The 23,812-nt window shown below is 43.8% G+C and overlaps 2 protein-coding genes across 2 annotated transcripts in view; both read right to left on the reverse strand.

Moving 5' to 3' along the window:
* obscna (obscurin, cytoskeletal calmodulin and titin-interacting RhoGEF a) overlaps positions 1–8,994 on the reverse strand; it is a 49,192-nt gene extending 40,198 nt beyond the window's left edge. Inside the window, exons 1-14 of the mRNA XM_062556545.1 lie at positions 8,970–8,994; positions 6,545–6,811; positions 6,228–6,389; positions 5,863–5,967; positions 5,348–5,614; positions 4,729–4,998; positions 4,182–4,448; positions 3,498–3,761; positions 2,675–2,941; positions 2,233–2,502; positions 1,864–2,130; positions 1,242–1,508; positions 583–855; positions 154–417 (exon numbers count right to left, since the gene is read on the reverse strand). Of these exons, the coding sequence (XP_062412529.1) occupies positions 154–417; positions 583–855; positions 1,242–1,508; positions 1,864–2,130; positions 2,233–2,502; positions 2,675–2,941; positions 3,498–3,761; positions 4,182–4,448; positions 4,729–4,998; positions 5,348–5,614; positions 5,863–5,967; positions 6,228–6,389; positions 6,545–6,811; positions 8,970–8,994 (3,235 nt within the window). The remainder of the gene's footprint in view (positions 1–153; positions 418–582; positions 856–1,241; positions 1,509–1,863; positions 2,131–2,232; positions 2,503–2,674; positions 2,942–3,497; positions 3,762–4,181; positions 4,449–4,728; positions 4,999–5,347; positions 5,615–5,862; positions 5,968–6,227; positions 6,390–6,544; positions 6,812–8,969) is intronic.
* Positions 8,995–12,469: 3,475 nt separating this feature from the next.
* zgc:153738 (uncharacterized protein LOC558115 homolog) lies at positions 12,470–23,421 on the reverse strand. Its single transcript, XM_062555971.1, has 19 exons — positions 23,287–23,421; positions 22,586–22,913; positions 22,316–22,435; positions 21,859–22,050; positions 21,495–21,566; positions 20,752–20,957; positions 20,409–20,493; positions 20,031–20,141; positions 19,809–19,884; positions 19,594–19,700; positions 19,286–19,372; positions 19,080–19,141; positions 18,854–18,936; positions 14,673–14,780; positions 14,181–14,380; positions 13,981–14,067; positions 13,714–13,891; positions 12,875–13,113; positions 12,470–12,682 (listed from the first exon to the last, which is right to left on the reverse strand). The coding sequence occupies exons 1-19, from the start codon at positions 23,295–23,297 to the stop codon at positions 12,569–12,571; spliced, it is 2,466 nt and encodes an 821-aa protein (XP_062411955.1). The 5' UTR covers positions 23,298–23,421; the 3' UTR covers positions 12,470–12,568.
* Positions 23,422–23,812: the final 391 nt, after the last annotated feature.

Below are 23,812 nucleotides of genomic sequence, written 5' to 3' on the forward strand. Positions count from 1 at the left end.
ACTTGGTCGCTACTGAAGATTTATAGTACCGGGTATAGTACATAAACTATTTGTGCCATTTTTGACTTCAGTGCTTCTAATTGTCCATCGTAAATCAATGCCATTGTGAATTTTGCAACAGTAAAATAGTGAGTTATGCAACCGTAACATTACCTTTCACTGTGACTGAGGCCTTAGTGCTCACTGCTCCAGCATCACACTCATAAACCCCAGCGTCAGTATCAATCACCTCCCGGATAGTGAGCCTGGCCTCGTTCCCTGACCGGCTGGTCCAGAACCTAGAGGAGTTCCACACCAGGAATCCGTCTTTATACCACAGGATGTGGCACGGCTTCGACGTCCTGCACGACAGAACCAGAGTTCCTCCCTCGATCGCCTCTGTGTCCTCCAAAGGCCGTAGGATCGTGGGCCTCCTCTCTGGTGATCAAATGGCAAACAGGAATAAAAAAAAAAAACAGACAGGTTTAAGTCAATATAATTACACTCCTTTGGGTATTCTGTGTAAACGTTTATCTTGGCTGATGCCAGAGGAGTCTTTAGCAAGGCCCATCTTCATCCCCCACCACATGTTATGCTCATTACCTCGGACGAGCAGCGAGGCATATGATCGCTTGTCTCCCGCCACGAAGGAGATGGTGCCTGAGTCTTTCCTGGCAAGCCGTTTGATGGCGAGAGAGTGATACCCTCCCGGATTCACCTGGATCTCATTAAGGTCGTTTGTGTACAGCTGCGTCTCATCGAGGTACCATTTCACCTCGATTAAGTCGCTCGGGCAGATGCGACACCTGAGCATGGCCGTATCCCCCTCCAAACACTCAATGTCCTCCAGTTCATCCAAAATTAGGACCTTCCGACCTAAGTGAGGGATCACAAGGTCAAAAGGATGAGCTTTATGCTAAGCATAACATAGGACAGATATAGGAAATAGAATCATGACACTTACTGTTGACAGTCCACCTACTGAGATTTTACAGATTGTTCTGTCTTTCTGCAGTAATTGTTAACTGAACATGACCTTAATTAAACTCACCCTTAACCATAAACAAATCATCAGCAGATTTCTATGTATAATCTGACCATCTGTAGACAGTTTACAGAAGACCATCCAAGCATGACCCAGGAAACACATGGCTGAGACATTTGGCTCACATCTGGCACATGCTTGCATACAGTATGATTGAATTGTTCCAAAAGCCAAACTCTCCCACGGTCCAATTTGCCCCTATCTCTCTCTGTCCTACCGTGCACCATCAGCTGGGCCTTGGACTGCATGGTTCCGACGTCACAGGTGTACACGTCTTCGTCGCCCCACTCCAGGTTGAAGATGGTGAGGGAGAGATAGACGCCCTTCTGCTTGGTCAGGTACTTGGAGCCCGTGCTGATCACCACCATGCCCTTGAACCAGGTGACCTTGGTGGCCGGCTGCTTGGTCTCACACTCCAGGATGACCATGGTCTTCTCCTCGGCGCGCGTGTCCCGCAGCTCCTTGGCAAACGTGTGCTGCAGGTCTGCGAGTGATCAGACGACACACAGGATTGTAAATGGGAAGAGGAAGAGGAAGAGGAAGAGAGGGAGGGAGAGAGAGGATGGTTGATTTTCCATCAGTTGCCAAAACACCACACATGCACCCACACTGACACACAAACACACACACACACACACACACTGACACACATAAAGAGAGAGAAAAGGACAGACATACAGACATTCACGCACACACGTACAGTACACACACACACTCACACTCACAAAATAATAGTGGGTCATCCCTTAATGGTCATTCAATAATGCGTACATCTATTTCTTTAATCAGCCGTCCCACTCCCAAATAAAGGTTAAACTGTGCATGAGGGAATCCCTTGCCTTTGACCACTAGCTTGGCCCTGGTAGCGATCCCTTCAGCTTCACAGCAGTACTCCCCAGAGTCCAACAGAGTGGCGTTACGTACGATCAGCTTCACCGTGTAATCCTTCAGCACGATCTCGTACTTGGGGCCCTCTCGGATGACGTGGCCATTTTTCAACCACCTGATGTACGACTCCGGTCTAGTGACCTCGCAGCTCAGCTCGGCGTCTTCCCCTGGAGTTACCCGCACGTTGAGCATGTCCCTGAACACCCTCACAGGCTTCTCTGTGGAGAGACAACGGAGAGCACACAGCTACATTTACAATGAATGGGATTTCAACATGGGAGCAATGGCCGGTCATCGTGAGGAGAGAGTGGATGGATCACCTTGGACAAACAACAACGTCTGGCAGCTGAGGTCTTTGATGGTGAAGATGAGATCACCAGCGTCCGAGATGGCGACTTCCTCGATGCTCATTTTGTGCCTCCGGCCGTTGCTGGCGAGTAGCATCCTGCCGTTGCTGACCACGAGCTGACCGTTCAGAAACCAGAGGGCTTCCTCCAGCAGCTCGTGCGACAACACACATTCAAAGCTGCAGTTGTCCCCTACGAGGACTGATGTTGTCTTCAGCCGTTTGGCAATGGTAATGTGAAGATCTGAGCAAGAGGTTTATTTTTTTAACCCAAAAGTTTCACACAGCTTGTATATGTAATAGTCAATGAATGGAGAATTACATACTGTATACATACTATGCTATAGCATAGTGTAGATTTGTATATAGAACTGTAGTCCTTTGAATGTTTTAAAAACCTATTGATTTGTGCCTACCATGAACAGTGACAGTGGCTTTAGTCTGGCTGGTGCCCAGATCACAGACGTACTCCCCTGCGTCATCCTTGCACAGATCGTGAATGATAATGGCCAGGGATCCTCCGGACTGAAGAATCTCGTACTTCTCACTGGCCTCTAGGACCACCTCGTCTTTCCTCCAGGTGGGCACCACATTGGGTTTGGAGGCCTCGCACGTCAGACAGATGTTGCTGCGCTCCTCCCCTGACATGTCCTCCAGGGACCTGAGAAAGACAGCTGGCCTCTCTTAGAGACCAACCAGGCAGCCAGCGCACGTTAGAGTTAGAACGTCTCCCTGCATGGACCACACTGCAGGAAAATGCAAATCTAATGTAATTTCAATAATTGGCCTTTACGGTTCATACAGCAAGATCAGCTAAACTTAGCTTTAATTGACAAAGCCAAAATGTTCCTCACTATTTAAAAAAAACAATTATTACACAACAGTTATATGCCTTAGAGTTTAGAACTTTATCCGTAGAAACTGGTTCCGCTATTCATTACTGTAATCATCCAAATTGTCAACCCTTATCATGAAATACACCATCAACTCATCTAAAGTAGGGTTCAGACCAAAGATTCCCAACTTCACGAGACGAGACGAGCCGCGACGTTCTAAAAACTTGCGACTGCGACTCAACGTGTTTAATGCTCTGCGACGGCTTGCGACGGCTTGCAACTACAGTACATGCAACTTCTAATTCACACCGCTGCAACTCAGTCTCGTCGCCTTGGGAATCTTTGGTGTGAATTGGGCTTAAGAAGCTCTTGCTGAACCTGATTATTGGTGTTTGGCTCTCACCTTTGACTTTCAGAATGGCTGCTTCACTGACCCCGGGGGCTTTAAAGGTCACCCGGCTCTGCTGCGGGGACAGCCGCCTGAGGGTGAGGCTGTGGATCTTCCCTGAGCTGTTTATCTTGTGGATGTTGTTTGTGTGGAGGATCCGGTCATTGAGGACCCATTGCACACTGGGCACCTCGTAGTTCAGCTCGCATGTGAATGTCGCGTTGGCATCCTCCTCCACCTCCACATGCTCCATGTGTTTTATGATCTTGAGTCTGCGCACTACCACAGGATAGAATGTGGCCCAAATAAGGTTAATGGTAAATATGGCATTTTAAATATTACAGAGGAACACTCGAGCCATGTTTCATTGTTCCGCACATTGAACATTGAAGTGCATTGAAAAAAAATGTGAACATGAATGTCTGAAGTGGGATTGAATGGCAAAAAGTGCAAACATTTACAAACGTTAAATAACCTAACCAGACGACAAAGTGAAGGCCATTCATAGGTGTGTCATACTAATCTTACTAATTTCTTGCGAGAAAGCATTACCCACCTTGGCTTCCAACTTTACAGTAAATAAGGAGAGAGAAAGCTACCAATCAAAGTTTTATAGCTATCTTCATACATATTTCCAAATCATTGGAATAATGTCTCCCATTATCTATATTCTCCATGAGACTCCTTTAGTAGACTCACCTTCTACAGTGAGGATGCCCTTGCTCTCTGACCCTCCAGCCAGGCAGCGATACTCTCCTGAGTCCGCTCCTCTAAGGTTCTGAATGGTAAGCTCAGCCCGGTTCTTCTCTCTTTTTATGCTGTATTTTCCCGAGTCCGACAGCAGGTTCTTCCCCTTGAACCAGCGGACCAGGCGGGGAGAGGGGCTGAAGCCGCAGCTCAGGGTGATTGAGCCGTGCTCTTTGGTGGTTGTGTCTTCAAGAGCCTCAACAACAGCCAATGGGCGCTCTGATGGATCAGCAACAGAAACAATGCAACTTAATGACTTAATGACACACACACACACACACACCCACACACACACACACACAATAGGTCCTTCATTGGTTTCTGACAACAAAAAGGTTCCAGAATCTAACCCTTCAAAATACACTACTGATTAAAACCATTAGTTCCATCATTATTGGGACAAGAATGATCAACTTTCTTTCTGACAGTCTGCTTTATCTTGAAGTTGTTGAAGACTTCCTGATCTTTGACGGTGAACTAAAGGGGATGACACCCTTACCTTTGACTGTTAGCTGTGCGGTGGATTTGCTCTTGCCAAAGGTGAACTGCACCGGGCCGGACATGGTGCTGTTGGTGGACGTGAAGATGAGCCAGTGCACAGTTCCCTCCTTCTCGATCCGCACCTCCTGGCTGTCCACCAGAACCTGCCCGTTCAGGGTCCACTTCGGGGGCCGCACTGACTTTATGCTGGTCTCCACCCGGAACTTGGCCTGTTTGGGTTCTATCACCACAACCGGGGTGAGCCCTCGCACTATGCTGATGGCCTGCTCTGCAAGAACGGACACCATTCCAACTGTATCAGCAGCCATGTCTCAGTTGACTGGTAAAAACCAGAGCGGTCTGTTTCATTTGCTCCTCTTGTTTGAGTCACACATCCATTCTTTCACTCATAATGTGAGTTTCTTTCATTATTCCTTCATTTTTTTCATTCATTACAAGTGTTAGTTGTAGCTATGTCTTTTCAGTTTTCTATGTCAGTTTGAGCTTCATTCATTCATTAATCCATCCATTCAATGACAGGGTAATAACGCCATGATTACAAAAAAAAACAGAACACAGAGACAATTAAAAATTACTTAAAGACTTAAAAGACTTTGATCAGAATCTGAGCATCTCACCCTCCACCAGTAGCTGACATGACGTCTTGTCATCGCCAGCATCGCAGGTGTAGGTGTCCTCATCGGAGGAGGCCACGTCCTCTATTATCAGTTGCCGGTACACGTCGTCGCTGTGGATCTGGAACTTCCGGCCAGCAGCGATCTCACGGTTGTTCTTGTACCACTTGACCTGGGCACTGGCGCGAGACACCTGGCACTCCAGGAGGCCTCTGTGCTTGTACATGGCGATCTTCACCTTCAGCGGCTTGAGGATCACAACTGGGAGTTCTGGGACAAGAGAGCCAGTGATTACTTCAACAAAAAAAATGTACTTATGTAAGTGAACTTAACTGCTGGGAACATGGGTTCTTCTGTTCTACTGATTCTAACGTTAAACCAGACCATAGCCCTACCCCCTATAACAGCCTATAACAACATTTCCTTGTTTTACAGAAAAAAAAAACTGCTGCATATTGAGGTAAAAGAAATGGAACTGAGTTATGGGAAGACACACAAAGATCTCAAGCCCTTTTTACCTTCAACGCTTAGTGTGGCAGTTGAAGATGCACTCTCTGCAGTGAACTTGATTTCGCCAGCATCTTCCGGTCTAACAGACTTAATGATGAGCGTATGCTTTTTACCTGTATCAAAACAATGGCATAACCTTGACTTTGCATTAAATTGAGGTGGTGATTGTTGAGGCTGAACTGCAACATTCAGAATAATACCATGCATAGGCTACAAGGCAGGGTTTGATCACTGAGACTGACAGAATGTCTGATGATCTATAAGGAATACCTTCTGTCGTGAAAAAGCATGAACCTTGCCAATTGGAAATTGCTTCCTAATATGCCAATGCTGATCATCTCAGCAGGGCCAACAACAACTGAAATCGACTTACCCTCGTGTTTAACTTTGACACTGTCTCTGGCTTTCAGTCTGCTGTTGTTGATGTACCACTGTCCAGCTACATTCTCCAGGTTGACCTCACAGACAAAAGATACACTCTCTTTCTCAGTCACATCTGCGTCCAATAGATCCCTCAGTATTCTGATATCTCTGGCTGGGAGGCAATGGAATAGTTACAGCGGAGGAGGTCAAGATTAAAATATTCACAGACATGTCCTGATAACAAAACGAGAACATGTGTTGTTTCTTTTTTCACCACAATTGCCAAGATTATTATCTTAGTATGCAGATAATCGTAACTGTTGATACCTCTGACCACAAGCCTAGCAGATGTTTGAATGTCCTCTGCTTGGAAAGAGAACACGCCTGTATCTCCCAGGGAGACCCGGTTGAGGGTTAGGATGTGTCTCTTTCCTTGGGCACTGATGCGGCAGCTGGGCTTGGACTTGAGCCGGGTGCCATCCTTGGTCCAGGTGCCGTCTACAAACGCATGGCTGAGAGTCACCTCGAATGAGCAGGACTCTGTCTCCAGCAGTTCTACATCCTCAAGACCCGTCACCACCTGAATCTTCTTCACTGATACCAACACATCAATGATTCACGATTTGTTCATTGTGATACAAGAATTCATTCATACTCATTACTCTCTATTAAACACACACAATTGCTACCACTGAAGTGCAGTCAGGTTCTTAATGCTTGACTAATTGATAATCAGTGTTACTGCATTTCATGATGGTGAAACTTGTGACTGCTATCTATGGCGGGAGCGTACCTATGTTCCCCAGGTCCTATGTTCCCCAGGTACTATGTTCCCCGGGTCCTATGTTCCCCACTGTGAATGGGACCAGGGAGCAGAGGACCCTTTTTTTCTTAAATTATAAAAAGGGTCCTATGTTCCCCGCTTTTCCCCAAAAGGGTCCTATGTTCCCCAGTAGTCTATGTATTGCAACCGGGGAACATAGGATCCTTTTGGGGAAAACCAGGGAACATAGGACCCGGGGAACATAGGGATGACCCCATCTATGGCTAGGATTTGGGGTTAGTGATGCATTTATTACTATCTTAAAGGATTTAGGCCTACTGACTTAACTTAAAGCCTATAGCTAAAAGGGAGCTACCAGTATATGCTAACTGGTCTACCCTACCAGAGCCCAGATTTATTAGACATTCTCTGACCCTACTTATGATTAATTATGCTAAGCTAGGCTAACAGTGTCAGACTGGGTTATTGTATGCTCAGAGAAAGGTAGGCTATGTACCATAACCTACTGTATAGCTCTGAGGTAGATGGCTAATGAGCTTATATTCCAAGAAGGTGTTCCTTTAAGTAAACTGTATGGCAGTTAAATATACAAAGCTGAACTCAAAATCTCTCAGCAAGTAGTGGACTAGACTGGGAGAATGTAGTTTCACAAACTCCCAGCGGTTCATGCAGTATACAAGCCCATGAAACAGCTGCTGTGCTGCTACATTCCTGATCTGAATTGAATCAACACCACACAGATTGCATCACGTGTCTGCTGAGGTGTAGTTTGTCAGCTAGACATATCACAAGCTATTAAGGGGAAAAACATTGAGGCAAATGTTGCATACCATTTCTATTTTCCTGAAAAATAACAATAATGAGAAAGTATTCTTACATGCCATGCTGAGCTTTGGGTTTGTCTTATCATTCATCTCTCCTTCAAGGTGGATGGGCCGCCTTTTACCATGAAGGGGTTCTCTTCAGATCAATCTCTGATTCACATGGATTGGCATTAGCATAATTAAACAGGCACTAAAGCAACAGAAATAAATGTTATCCAGTAAATTAGGCCTAAAGGCTACTAGCAAATATTAACACATTTTTTTGGACAGTAGTATAGGGTCTATTATACAGCCACATACAAAACAGCATGTGAACACGAGCACTGGCCTGCCATCTAGCAGGAACTACTGTAGCATTAGCCAGAACTATTTTCCCTTTGTCTTATGCACATTGTAAATTATGTCTTTCAGCAAGTTGACCTCTAGCTTGATTCAAGGACAAGGACTTGAGACTGGAGAAACTGAGACTTAAAAACAATTTACTCAAGGCTATGTCACTAGTTCCATGGACTCAAATAGTTATGGTGACAGTGAAATGTGATATGGAATACATGTCAAACTACACACCATTAACGACAACAACAACATTTGATTAACGACCTGCCAATGACACTAGGACCAGACATCGCAAGGCCACAAACTTCGGTTTGGTTCAGAACTCCCTCACAAAATCTGTGTACTTGCAGTAGGACACTTGAATACACACAGCACTCTGTATATGGGACACATGTGAACATCTCCAGGGACCTGATTTTCCCTATTAGCGCCTTGACAATCAGACACCTGACACTACCTCTTCCTATATCCAGCACTGGTCAGAGATATCAGTCACTGCAACAGGGACAGCTACCACATCCAAAGAACATTACATTAAAAAAAAAAACTTTTAAAGACCATGCACATTCTCTGTGTATAGTCCACAAAATATTTTTCTTAAAATATTATTATGTTACTGTATAATAGCCTATCTTGGAGTCAGTAAGATTGGAATTCACAATGCACATTTTAAGATTAAACATGTAGCCTATGACAAAGACTTTGACTAAAATTCTGCCAACCCATGAACGACATATACTGTATGTCAAGTTTCATAATATCTAAATCCACCTGAGGCTGAAATTAGGTCAGATTTGGATCCACTCACCTTCTGTGTTGGGCAGTTGGAACATGGGAGACAGCGCTCCTCTCTCTTTCAGGGTTGAAAGAAAGAAAAACTGTTACATTTCACTGAATATGGGTAAAATCTCAGGTGCCATAAACGTTTAGCCTTTTTTTTTTCTTCTCACACGTAAATCCCGCCCAAGATTAACAACAAAAGTGTGGTGAGGGAATTGTGTGCCCAGGTCAGTGTGCTACCCCCTGTTCCCCTCAGTGGATGCGCGTTGTGCCTTGTGTTTTTTTTTTCTCTTCCAGCTTTGGTAAAGCCTAATGCTGAACAGCTGACATATCTCCCCTCACACTCTCTTCTCTAAAATAGCTTGTGCCATTCTACACACAAAGATAGCTCCAGCTCTCTGTACCAGTACAGGGCTAGTCCTGTCTCCCGCCACCACGACCAGCATCATAGGAGCCTGCCATCACGTGCAGGTCGCACCCATGATAGACGATAGCTAGAACAATTCAGGGCCGGTTCGGGGCTCTGATGCAAGGGCTCTGCCTCAGACATACTGTCCTATGAATGTCAAAAACAATACTAGTAAAACAACTCCACCCCACGAAGAAAGTATTTGTATTTTATAGAACTGATCAGAGTCCTGATATTCTGACATCCAAACCACAGATGTCTAGAGTTATTTTTCACTGTACCCAGATTACATAAAGTAACTGAAAATTATTTTTTTGATGTGCTTCTTGGAATCATTTCCTATCTGGTACAGGCTCCACCAACAAAATCAAACGCAGTCAAAAGAGATTGAAAGGTCATGGGAGATTAAGTGATACAAGTTGTCATCTACCAAAGGCATCACTCACACATGCTCTCTTCTGTCACCATACGGCCACCATTTCCCTACGGACTTCCCCTGAAGTGAGACTGAAAGCATGTGATTGGAGCTGTCAGGGAAGATATGAGATTTGAGAAGAACTGGATCTTTCCTTAAAAATCCCACAAGTTGTGCATATGTCGAGTACATTGGAAGCTGTGATTGTGGTTTGACAGTAGAGTGTAGAATCAATCAAGGGCTTTTCTCATAATTCACTTTTGAGAAGAGCATTCTTCACATCATATGCTTACAGGTCCTACTGTAATCTCTAAGTCACTGGAACCATTCTAGTTTGCAGTGCAGTGCAGGCACATAAAATGATATGGGTACTTGCTTGCATGTGTGGGTTTGCACAGCACACACTGGCCAAAGTTAAGCTTCTCTTGTTTTGTTTATCCCTGTACGTTTGATGGACAAGGGCATGTGTCCAGCGGGGCTTGTGAAAGTGTGTTGTGATCTTGGACCTGGCCACTGACCACAGCCACGGCATGTCTGAGGTGGGTACTACTGTAGGTGATTCGGATGAGGGGACACGGCCCTCAGGTGGCGAGAGCAGCATTACTCAGCGTAACATCATTTTCACAAAGTCTCTCAGTTCGACAGTACTATCTCACTGTTTCAAATTTCTCACTTGAAACAGTGAGATAGTACATTCTGAGCAGTAAACTGTTGGTTTATTTAATGCATATTTTGACTTATATAATAAAATATATTTATTATACCTATATTTATTATGATACTTATTATAAAGTAACATATGAGTAGAAATGATGCAAGCATTTACAAGTAATTATAACTAATGTAATTTTGATAAAGTTGTGGACAATCAGCAAGTTGGACCATTAGGTTTCAATCAGTGCAAATTCATAGCATCTCTGAATACATATCAGCATTGAAGTTCATCTGATGTGTATAATTATCTGGGCCATATGAGATGATGTTTTGAGTGTTTCTCCCTTTCAGTAATGTGGCCACAGGGAGACACTATTGATGGGAGCAAATATGAGTTAAAAATAGCCCCACACCAAAGATGCCTGGGCAATGTGAGGATGTGTTGAATGAATTTAGAACTTGACAAAACAGCTGAGCAGCACCTAAGCTCCCAGAGTCCTTGTTTGGAACCTGTCCCTATGCGTTTCACGTTTCCTTTGGTCTTGGATTTTTTCCCCACTGCTGACAACAGACTTCACTGCCCTGATGCAAAGCCCAAAAAGCTATTGGTCAATGCCCTCGCTTTATTAACAAAGGAGGCAGGCTTTCTAATAAAGCTCAAGGCAATGACACCTACGTCATATGCCTGTGGATCCTGTCCTTTGTTTATGTGATAGAAAACTGCCCTACGACACTTTTTTCAGTGCTGAATTCTCATGACAGTGACATTGTTAAAGTAGCTCTCACCATGACATGCTTCGGGGACAGTGATACCACTGCCCTTGACCTGCTTCTGACCTCGCAAAACATAGGAAACAGCTGACATCCTGTATGATATCAGAGAGAAATCTACAAAACATGCTCAATAAGGACTCTTCTAGTTATGGGAAGCAGGGTTCGTCCACATCACGCAGTTGACAGTCCATAAAATACTCGTGTTTACCGTGGGCTTGCCGTGCTACGACCCAGGCGCTGCTGATCCAAGTTAATCTCCCAAAGCCCAGTCTGGGGGACGTCTCAGTTTCATCCCAGACCAATGACAGCAGCGAGGGGCATAACTGGGCCTGTGAAATCCCCCACTCCCATTAGTTGCCCTTGACAGAACTCAGTCTTCACACCTCTATGTATGGCCCGAGGCTCACAACTATGAACTGTTGGTGGGAAGACTGTGATTGTATCACCAATGAAGTTACACTAAGAGTCACAAACTTGGGATTTTGTTTTTTTTACTGCCCACATATTTTATTAATAACGATAGGAATGAATAAATAAAAAGGGTGGGAAAAGAAATTCCACACAATACAGAATGTTCTGATTTAAGGTGATGTGAATCCAGCACATCCTGTGTAGAGTCAACATGTTTATCTTTCTTTAAAAGAGGCAGATTTATTCATGCGAGCACATCAGCTCCCAAGTCGAACTGTTGTTACCAACAACAACCAAACATAAACTCTTCGCATCTTAAGGAATGGAATCTGAAGCTGCGAAAGACAAACAACTCCACCTAAAAGAAGGTCAGCAACCATACAGGATTTCAATACCTCCATCGCCACAGAATATTTCATATCAACATTTACGTATCATATCATACACAACAGATGCGTATTCCATACGTGCTTGTGTACGTCCCAGTTCAGAGGACACGCCAGCGATGATATACAGTCTTTTCGCCACAAACTTCTTTTCAGGAAGTCCGATGACTTCATGACGAGACAGTATGATGACACCACCAGGTGAGCCATGTGACCTTGCTCATTGGAGGAGAGTTTGCACCCTCTCATATATACAGCGCAGCGACTCTCTTTAGACGCAGATCACCGTGCAGACCCATTAATAGACTTCAATTACTGCAGTGGCTTTAGGCGGTCAGCAAAATAGGACTGCTCATTAACTCCATCTGGAAGTTCCCCACTCTGAACAATAACACGGCTTCACATTTTGGACAATGCTGTCGGCAGTGCTACCTGGACATCTAGATTTTTTAAAGTAAATTTACGCAGTCCTCCAAAGCTTCCGCAAAAAAAAAATATTACAAGTGTTTTTATTTTCTCTCACTCTCTCGTGGATATCCACAGCGCTCTGAGCTGGTGTTGTGAAGGTGTGGATTGAGTTATTTCTTCTTCTTGGCATCTTTGCCTCCCTTGGCTGGCGCCTCCTCCTCCCCCTCTTTTCCAGAGGCCGCCTTGGCTCGCTTCTTACCCAGGGGAGTCTTCGCATACCAAGCCTGTGAGGACACAATGAAATGCATGTTAAATGCTGAGACACACACACACACACACACATGCACACACACACACAAAAAACACCTCAGCCCAGTGACAGCCTTCTTCTTCATACGTCTAATAAAAATGGATAGTTCAGGTTAGGCTTAAAAAAAATAAAATAAAAAAAAACATATGCATGACTGGGCCTTTACTTTTAGAGCCTCCTCCTCATCCTGGAACACGGGGTCGATCTTGGCAAGCGGGGTGATGAACTCTGCGGCGGTCAGGGGCCTCTTGGCCTGCTGCTGGATGCGCCGCTCCGTCAGAATGCTACGCACCACCTGCATCATGTGACCTTGCGTGTACCCGTCAGAGATCTTCGCCAGCGAGCTGAAGTCCAGGGCACTGGTCACCTGGCCACCGTGGCTCTCAATGAGCTGTCGCCATATCACTAAGAAAATGGTCCGAGCTACAGTATTAGACTCTGATTTGATTACATATTGATAGAGAATGATCAGAACGTAAATGTTTATGACGTTGGTGGGAACACCTACAGTTATAGTATTCATTATAAAGTTATTTCAGTACATTGAATAGAATAGGCCATACCATCAAAACAGTCTGATATATTTTGATACTGTAATTACTACTGAAAATGAATAATGATGGCTACTTTTAATTCACAACTTCCATGTCACATTAATCTCAGCAGAAGCCAAAAAACGTATTTGACCATTTTAAAAGAAAATCAAATAATAAACAACATTTTGAATAAAATGTCCTATCATTTCGGCAAGTTACCATATACGGTAAATAGCAGGATAATATATAGTCATTCTTGAGCAATAAATCGCTTTAAGACCTCCCTGCTGCACAATGGGATCCAGTTTCCCCTGTCTTTATTTCTATCTACTGTAATTTCAAGAATGACTATACATAGACCAATATAATGGACTATAGCCCTAATAAGCGGTATTTCCTTCTTTTACATACTAGATCTTAATACAGCACAGTACATCAATATTGGATGCTGAAAACTTTAGCCTCTTACTATATCTGGATGCATAGTCTGGACGTGGAATGAGGATGATCTTGCTGTAGACCTTACTGAGGGCTTTTATATCTGCGTTGAATGGCTCTCGAGTTGTCCCAATGATGAGGACTCGATCTTCTCCTTTGATGGTTTTCAGGATCTTTGGCAAGTCCTTCTTCAAACGCTTAGGATCTAACTGAAAAAATAATGAATGAATGAATTAATTAATTAATATGTTACTGAGCTCAGTGAATAATTATGACCTGATAAAACTACATACATTACCTCTTTTTCCTCCTTAGGAACTTTCTTATAAAACATCTTTTCAGCGTCTCCTATCCATACAACTGAGGGCTGCAAGGCTCGTGCCACCTACAAAAAAAATAGATTTCATTACTAAACATGGAGCACATACTTAGACCCAATATTATAATACAACCAGGTTTACTCTAATTGTTGTAGTATGACACATTTCAGATGTTCACCTTAAACACCATGTGAAGCATCATCTGCAGGCCACTCTTGCCTGGGTATTTCCCCACCAGGTTAAAAGGTGAAAGGTCAAACAGGTTGGCACCAGTCTCTTGGCAAATTGCATGCACCAACATCTTCTTGCCCACACCTGGAGGTCCTGCAAGAAGCATGGCCTTGATCAGGGGGGCCTTCTCATGCACTATCTGAGAGCCTGTGAACGATAAAATAGATATAGAGATATCAGATAAGATATAAGCAATAAGATAAGATTTGTCTTGTATTATTTCAGGGGGAAATTGGAAGGAAAGTAGATCCACGAAATGCCCTGGACATTAAAAAACAATCCGGGCAAAAAACAACTTGACATTTACCCATTTTCTTTTCTTTTACCTATTATTTTTTCTTTTCTTCTCAAGGGAAATGTGGTGTGCTGCAGTTTTATGTTACACTAAAACGTCAGAAACAAGCACATAACTGTCAATCCACTGCTGCTGAAGACATACCCAGCGGTAGTATCCCATAGAGGGCCATAAGCTGACGCACATCTGACAAAGATGGCATGGGCTCGATGTCTGAGTGCCTTAGTGTTGTTCCCAAGTAACTATAGTCTCCTGTACACAGAAATAATACAATTAAAAGTGGTGCATGGTGCATGTATCAATGAAGATGAAAATTATTGTTGATTCCATTATTACAGTAGTAATAGCAGTCGTGGTATGAGCTGTGATAGTAGTACTAGTAATAGCAGTATATGTAAGGGATAACGGCCGACGAGGTGACCGGTTCGATGGAAATAATGGCTAGGTGGAGGTCTAGAACTCCGGCGACGTGCGAAGCACGGAGACGGAGTTACCTCCGCCGTGCCATTATTTCCATCGAACCGGTCGACCTCGAAGGCCGTTATCCCGCTTATCTCCCGTTTGTATTCATAACCTGTATATTTAGAACATAGTTTTATTCCACCGTTGCGTCCGTTAACATCGCTAAAACTGTCTTGACTGTGGGACTACTTTCCGCCACATATCAACTTTCTACTTGCAGGACAAAACTGCCGTTACTAGTTCTAAAATGGATGGTTGCTATGGCCAAAGGCCAGTCGTTAGTTCTAAATGGCTGGTTGCTACGGCCAAAAGCCAGTCGTTAGTTCTATCTCTCCCGTTGTCAAGCGGCCATATCCCAGGATTCTGAATAACTTTAACTTTGAAAGATCGCTACTTTTATAGCCTACATGGCATCCAACTAGCTACAATCCACCTCCGTCATATGCTACAATGTTCCTATGGTTCTGCACGTCTGTATTTCAGCTTGGATGCTACGTGACAGTTCATTTAAACTTCGCAACGAGTTTGGCGAATTAATATTCAAGTGTGTTACGGGAACTACTTCAAAGGTAGCAGGTTATGTAAGGGATAATGTATAGAACGCCGGTCATTATCGGAAAATAATTCCCGACAGGACGGACAGAACCCCGACGCGCAGCGGAGGGGTTTTGCTTCGTACTGAAGGGAATTATTTTCAGATAATGACCGGCGTTCTATACATTATCGCGCTTATTATATGGCTACTTGCCAAAACGAGAAAATAAACTTATCTCAATGTGTCTAGCAATGACTTGACTACCGTTTCGTGGCGGAGTGAACCCGTTGCCATTGGCAGCGGTCATTATACCTTCGGAGCGGTCAATATGTAGGCCTAAGGGATAACGGCCGACGAGGTGACCGGTTCGATGGAAATAATGGCTAGGTGGAGGTCTAGAACTCCGGCGACGTGCGAAGCACGGAGACGGAGTTACCTCCGCCGTGCCATTATTTCCATCGAACCGGTCGACCTCGAAGGCCGTTATCCCGCTTATCTCCCGTTTGTATTCATAACCTGTATATTTAGAACATAGTTTTATTCCACCGTTGCGTCCGTTAACATCGCTAAAACTGTCTTGACTGTGGGACTACTTTCCGCCACATATCAACTTTCTACTTGCAGGACAAAACTGCCGTTACTAGTTCTAAAATGGATGGTTGCTATGGCCAAAGGCCAGTCGTTAGTTCTAAATGGCTGGTTGCTACGGCCAAAAGCCAGTCGTTAGTTCTATCTCTCCCGTTGTCAAGCGGCCATATCCCAGGATTCTGAATAACTTTAACTTTGAAAGATCGCTACTTTTATAGCCTACATGGCATCCAACTAGCTACAATCCACCTCCGTCATATGCTACAATGTTCCTATGGTTCTGCACGTCTGTATTTCAGCTTGGATGCTACGTGACAGTTCATTTAAACTTCGCAACGAGTTTGGCGAATTAATATTCAAGTGTGTTACGGGAACTACTTCAAAGGTAGCAGGTTATGTAAGGGATAATGTATAGAACGCCGGTCATTATCGGAAAATAATTCCCGACAGGACGGACAGAACCCCGACGCGCAGCGGAGGGGTTTTGCTTCGTACTGAAGGGAATTATTTTCAGATAATGACCGGCGTTCTATACATTATCGCGCTTATTATATGGCTACTTGCCAAAACGAGAAAATAAACTTATCTCAATGTGTCTAGCAATGACTTGACTACCGTTTCGTGGCGGAGTGAACCCGTTGCCATTGGCAGCGGTCATTATACCTTCGGAGCGGTCAATATGTAGGCTAAGGGATAACGGCCGACGAGGTGACCGGTTCGATGGAAATAATGGCTAGGTGGAGGTCTAGAACTCCGGCGACGTGCGAAGCACGGAGACGGAGTTACCTCCGCCGTGCCATTATTTCCATCGAACCGGTCGACCTCGAAGGCCGTTATCCCGCTTATCTCCCGTTTGTATTCATAACCTGTATATTTAGAACATAGTTTTATTCCACCGTTGCGTCCGTTAACATCGCTAAAACTGTCTTGACTGTGGGACTACTTTCCGCCACATATCAACTTTCTACTTGCAGGACAAAACTGTCGTTACTAGTTCTAAAATGGATGGTTGCTATGGCCAAAGGCCAGTCGTTAGTTCTAAATGGCTGGTTGCTACGGCCAAAAGCCAGTCGTTAGTTCTATCTCTCCCGTTGTCAAGCGGCCATATCCCAGGATTCTGAATAACTTTAACTTTGAAAGATCGCTACTTTTATAGCCTACATGGCATCCAACTAGCTACAATCCACCTCCGTCATATGCTACAATGTTCCTATGGTTCTGCACGTCTGTATTTCAGCTTGGATGCTACGTGACAGTTCATTTAAACTTCGCAACGAGTTTGGCGAATTAATATTCAAGTGTGTTACGGGAACTACTTCAAAGGTAGCAGGTTATGTAAGGGATAATGTATAGAACGCCGGTCATTATCGGAAAATAATTCCCGACAGGACGGACAGAACCCCGACGCGCAGCGGAGGGGTTTTGCTTCGTAGGGGAGAGCAGGGTCAATTGAAACACTTTTCAGTTTAACGTCTTTTTCAAAACAGGTGAAAGGGATACAAATAATGTTGTCATATGATCAACAACTCACATGTGTCCTCTCTTAGTTACCAGTGTAATTTCATATACACCTTGAGTGATCGCGTTGTTTTTTAACTTTGAACGTAAGTTGTCATTTGTTTCAATTGACCCACCCAGTCGGGTCAATTGAAACACATGTGCGGGACGAATGAAACAGCATATTGTAAACAGAAACCATTCACTTTACTCTAGTTTTTATGAAACATACCTAACAACATACTTCTGTACTTGTCATGGCTAAAATTTCACCTGATTCTTCAAAATATAAGTAGGTCAAAAAATGTATTTTTCCATGTGTGTCAATGTCGAGATACGCGTTCCGATTAAACTCACATTTCTTCATTTTATACCATGCTGATGACTACATTTCCATCTAATTTACTTATTTCCCGTTGTAAGCCTTGTTGAGGGATTCACAATTGATCTTCCTCTTTTATTTTGAAACATTTTATTTTTTTTTGCATTGATAGTTCGGGTCGATTGAAACAACTGTTTCAATCGTCCCGACAGTGCTAACTAACACTTAAACATATTTTGCTTCTAAACCTCAAAATGCTGACATTTAACACTTTCAGACATGTTTAAGTAATGATTCATCTCTCGTATGGTCATGTGATCATTGCATGAAACAATAAACACGAGTTGTGATCACAAAAAAATTACCGCACATAAGATTTTACTTGCCGGTGTCAAAAACAGGTTTGCGGGGATAACGGTGGAATTCGATGACGTCATGGCACGAGATTTCCCGTGGTTGGCAAGTCTTGTGTGTTGAACAAACTGACGACATATGACATTTCAGATGTGCATGGTTTTCGAGGAAATCGCTGTGTTACTTTCGTCCCGCGTTTCAATCGACCCGGCTCTCCCCTACTGAAGGGAATTATTTTCAGATAATGACCGGCGTTCTATACATTATCGCGCTTATTATATGGCTACTTGCCAAAACGAGAAAATAAACTTATCTCAATGTGTCTAGCAATGACTTGACTACCGTTTCGTGGCGGAGTGAACCCGTTGCCATTGGCAGCGGTCATTATACCTTCGGAGCGGTCAATATGCAGATATAACGGACCGGTAGAACGTTGAGAGGCCCATTCAAAGTGAATGGGAGCTCCCTCAACATTCTAGAGAGCCATATAATAAACGAAGTTAATGGCCACCCCATCAGCCAATCAGAGAAGAGAATTCCATTGTTGAGGGAGATAATATGTTATACCTAAATAGTTCTTAAGTTTGACATCATCTGCCTTCTTCAGGAGCCCCTGCTGCACAAGCTCCTGAAACAAGGACTCCATAGTCCTAAAATATAAAAATATATTTATTCAGGAGCTCCAAAAAAAACAAACTTTCAATGACTGAAACACAATAAAATAATGTATGTGTTAAAATCATCTTTGGCGCACCAGTTAATACAATTTCACCACTAAAAAGACTGAACACACCTATCTGCTGTCAAGTCCTTGTCTTTCTTTTTCTTCTTGGCACTTTTGGCCCCTTTCTTTTTCTATGTGAAAAATATGCAGAGGCCTTTTGATGAGCGTACACATCACATAAACAAAAAACAAACACACACAAGGCGATGCAGTCCCTCCCTACAGAGGTAGTATTACCCAACACCTGAGGTCAGGCTCTTCACTGGCTCGTATACCTTGGCATTTCCCTTGGCCTTGCCACCCTTGTCTTTGTCCACAGCCAACTTCCAATTAGCCAGCTCCTGTCTCATCAGCTCATCCACCTGAGTGAGCAGCGGAGGGAGAGGGTCCGTTAGTACTCAGCGACTGGGCGAGAGGATAAGTAAGAGGCATTTGTTCTCATAAGCCGAGCCAAGCCAAGCTTGAGCCCTTCCTCTTGGCTTTATAACGCTATCTGCCTGGCGCTTTATCGGCCGGGCGTTATTGGTGGAGTGGTGATGCGCAGCAGGGAGGGGTGATGGAGACAAGGTCCTCCTGTCCTCACCTGGAGTCGAATCTCCGCCTCCACCTCCTTCCTCTTCTCCTCCTTGATGAGCTCCACCTCGTGCCTCTGGCTGAAATTTTTGGACTCGTCCCGATTCTGCCACACCTCTGCGAGCAGTGCAAGAAACACAACTTTGATTAAAAACACTCTTTTCTTTTTACCAACACGAAATGGGAAGGGTGCTTTAAGATGTATTTGCTTTGTCTTCAAAATACCATTATAAGTTTTCTGTCCAGCTTCAAGGTCTTCCAGAAAAGCCGACGGCAGCATCCTCAAACCCGGCTCTTCCTCCTATAATTGGATGCAGGCAGTTAAGAGCTACTCCCTGCCAGGGCCTGATCCTCAGGGACCCCTGTGTATGCTGGCTTTCAGCACTAACGTTAATCCCTACAGTCAACAATACGGTGCGAGCGCACAGCCTGCGAGCGTGTATCCACCTCTTCTGCGCCTTTTCCCTTGTCTTTCTTCCCTTTATCCTTCTTTTCCTCCTTTCCCTTGGGCTTCTTGTTGGCATCCTCTTCCTCCTTTGCCGCCAGCTCCTCCATTAACTTAAACAAGGGCAGATGATTTATTGTAAGCCAGGCAGGACAACAAGCACAAGCACCAATTTATGACAAGGCAACAGCGTGAGGGCAGTTAACATGATTCAGGTGTCCTGCTGGTCTCGGTCGGGGTCGAGCGAAACCGCCCAGAGTTGGTCAGCTGTATGTATTTATATCCTCCGCTTTGGAATACATTGGGCCTCAATTACAGTAAATCACCTGTGTATTAAGAGAGCACTATCCCACTGTAAAAATGACAAGACATATCAAAACCTGCTGTGGAGTTTTCTCAGCGAAAATAAGAGACGAGCCTCCATCTTCCTCGTCTGGGTAGTCAGGAAAGGAGCCTGTTGCATCACTGCGAGACATGAGGACAAGGTACTGTTATGCTTCTGAAAAGAGATCTTTGTATCGACGTGTATGTACTTAGCAAACAAACTTTAATCTATATTAAACATTTAATCTGCATTTGAGCATCCTGAGTTCAAGTCGGAGTTATTAGCATTTTGCCCCTACCAGTTGAACTAGGGGAATGGTATAACTGAATAAACATAGAATTCAAGTCCAGATTCAAGTCCATAAGTCTATAAACTCTAAACAGTCCTCGGTATCTCACTGGCATTCAATGAACCACTGGCGAATCTGGTCTTTCATGGTCTCCTTGATGTCGGGGCCCTCCAGGTCTCGGATCTTGTCTGTGATGGTGGTGATGGCTTTGAGGTAGTCCTCCTCATGCTCGCTCTTCTTCTGCCGCCTCCGAGCCTCGTTGCCGTGCACCGCAGCAGCGTAGCTACATGGATGGCTTGTCTCCGGGCTCATGACCTACAGAGAACATTTTCGGAGAGAATTCAATGGAATTCAGATGAATGCCATGGAATCCAGTGGCATGGGGACATCATTGTAATATTTCACAGCCCTAGGTTGTTTTGGCAGGGCTTTGTTATCAAAATAATACTTTTGCATTGGTTACTTGTCAAAAACTTAGTCTGGCCCTCAAGGATTTCACTCATGCATGCCTGAATTCCTCAAAAGGGAGTGCACAAATTGGGTTGTCAATCAATGGACAAAAATGGTAAACTTAAGTCAAACGAGATTCTGTCTTAAAGAAAGAGTAGAGCTCCATCTACTGGCAGCATTGAACACAAAACTGAGAGAAAGAGCCAGCAGCATGAGTGTTTTAAGTTTACATCTTTGACTGATGGTCAGTCTCTGCTTTTGGTTGATGATGAATGAGGATTAAGCTATAGTAACAAAATATGAACCTGTACCTCCTACTGTATGTCATTGCAATGAAATTTGATTTGAAATAGATAAAATGTACACTACATGTATTTAGATGTATATTCAAAAAAATCTCACCATGCCCAAAAATATCATCTCCTCTTCACGTTCCCTCTTGGTTTTCTTCCTTTGCACAAAACCTTTCCACACCTACAGTATGCAAAATGGATCTACATTAAATCCAGCTTGAATACCGTAATTTCCCGACTATTAGCCACGGCTTATACATTTGCAAATTTTCTTCAGCTATGAGGTCAATACAGGGGGGCAGTTAATATGGTGTTAATATGGTTTTCTTTCCTTTAGCTTGCATAAAACATTGCACTGCGGCTTATACACAATGCGCCTTATATGAGGGAAATTACTGTATGCTTTGACTATGAAAATCTCCCACATGTTGCAAATGTGTAAGTTATGTGAAGTAGCTGACAGGCTAACATGCCTTCTGAATTCGGATAACCGCCATGGCGATGGCGTCTGCGCCCAGGTTCCGGTCCTTGGCCCTCCTCTGCCGCTCCTCATCTCGCTGGATCTCCCTCATGAACTTGGCACGCAGTCGGCCCTGCCTGGCCCTCTCGGCAACCTGGACCACCCTAATAGCCTCCTCAAGGCTCAGTGTCTGGTCTCTAATGGGCTAGTAAGAAAAGCAGCATGACGTTTGGGATATACAGTAGGCTAGACAGTTTTGCATGGAGAGGCTACTTTACAAGTATGTATTAAAGAATCATGATTATGATTATGCTCCCAGAGTGTAGCACTGTTGTTGTCTGGCTGCTCTAGCTGTTGGCTGCAGCAACTTGAACTAAGTAGCACCGATTTGTTTTCATGTTTTTCTCCGAGGTGAACTCGAGAAACAGAGACCTACGTGAAAAAAGGCTGGAATTCTCCTCTAAACTCACTTTAGGGTTGTCCACCACTCCCATTAAGTCCAGGATGCCGGAGAGCATTTTAGCTCTGTCCTGCAGCACTTTTTTCTGTTCACCTATGAAATATTTTGGAATGGGAATCTCAATGGCTTCCTGAAAATAATGACAATTACATCAGTGTAGTATAAAAAAAAGCAAGTAGGCCTAAGTGTCAGATCAGACTGAGATTTAATACCACATCATTGGACATAATCAGTTTGAATGCTTTCTATGTTCACTTTACTATTAATATGGCCTACTCACAGGTGTCAGTTTTAAATCTTGAATGATATCATCCATGTAGTGATATTCAGAAAACTCTTTCTCCACCATCTCATTTTTGAGTTCCACCACCCGACCCATTACACCATCAAGGACTTGGCGTATCACCCGTTTTTTCTGAGGGTGTGTGATCTGGTCATAGGCCTCTTCAATGTGTCTAAAAATCTGAACATAACGCACATACAGAGTAGCCAGACGTTGGTAGAAGACCACTCTGTCCTTCTCCGGACGTGCTGGTTGGACAGGGAGCTCCTGAATTAGTAGGCTATTCAGCTCAAAGTGGGCATCAGCCCAGAGTTTATTGTACGTGCTGGAGGAATGTAAGATAAGAAGAAAGGGAGATTAACTGAGGGAAACTGACATTGCACAAGAATAGGTCAAGTTAACGTTTTAAATGTTTGGGGTAGCTATTCATGAAGAAGGTTCAACACAACTAGAGGCTAGAGAGTTGGCCAAACATTTGCACACATACTGTAGACTACTGTACGCACGCATCTGAAAAATGAATGCACTAGTGGACGAGTAAAGCAATACAATTTTTACAGATATCACAAATGCATTACAAACACTTATCAAATGTATGCTAATGCTAACGTTACTGGCAGCTAGCAAACATATCATAACATGTTGAGCTAAGAGTAAATAGCTTCTTTACCAGTCTGGTCTGTTTGCTAAATACTTACCTGTGAGACATGGAGGCCAGTCTCAACAGCTAATAAAACACCTTTGATAAAGCGCTGGTGGCCTCCTTTTGATTTAAAGCTGTTTTATGTAGCAACCTAGCCAAGAGAAACTCCTCACATCGAGTGAGTAAACTATGAACGTCGTCTCCTAGGAAACCAGACGCAAGGGAATGTGGATCAGGTGTCAATAATGCGCGTGCACTGCACCCATCCTGGTTGCAGCTTTTTATGGCGACTTGAGTGTTTGGCAGGTTATCTATAGGCTACAATCAGCAAACAATCATAACGTTGCCAAAGAATACTGTCAAAAAATGTTGTTGTCATGCATTAGTGGGCGCGTGGCTAAAAACAATGACTAACTTCAAGTAGTTTTAGAAAATTAAGAAAACATGAATGAAGGAAACATGAAGGAAACATGAATGCAACGATCGAATATTTTAGCAATGAACACGCCTAATTTAGTTCCATCGTTGTGACCTACCAGCAAAAATAAACTAGGCTATCTAAACATCGGGAATGGGTAAGT

The sequence above is a fragment of the Sardina pilchardus genome, chromosome 15 (assembly GCF_963854185.1).
Source record: "Sardina pilchardus chromosome 15, fSarPil1.1, whole genome shotgun sequence".
In the NCBI taxonomy this organism is placed as follows: domain Eukaryota; kingdom Metazoa; phylum Chordata; class Actinopteri; order Clupeiformes; family Clupeidae; genus Sardina; species Sardina pilchardus.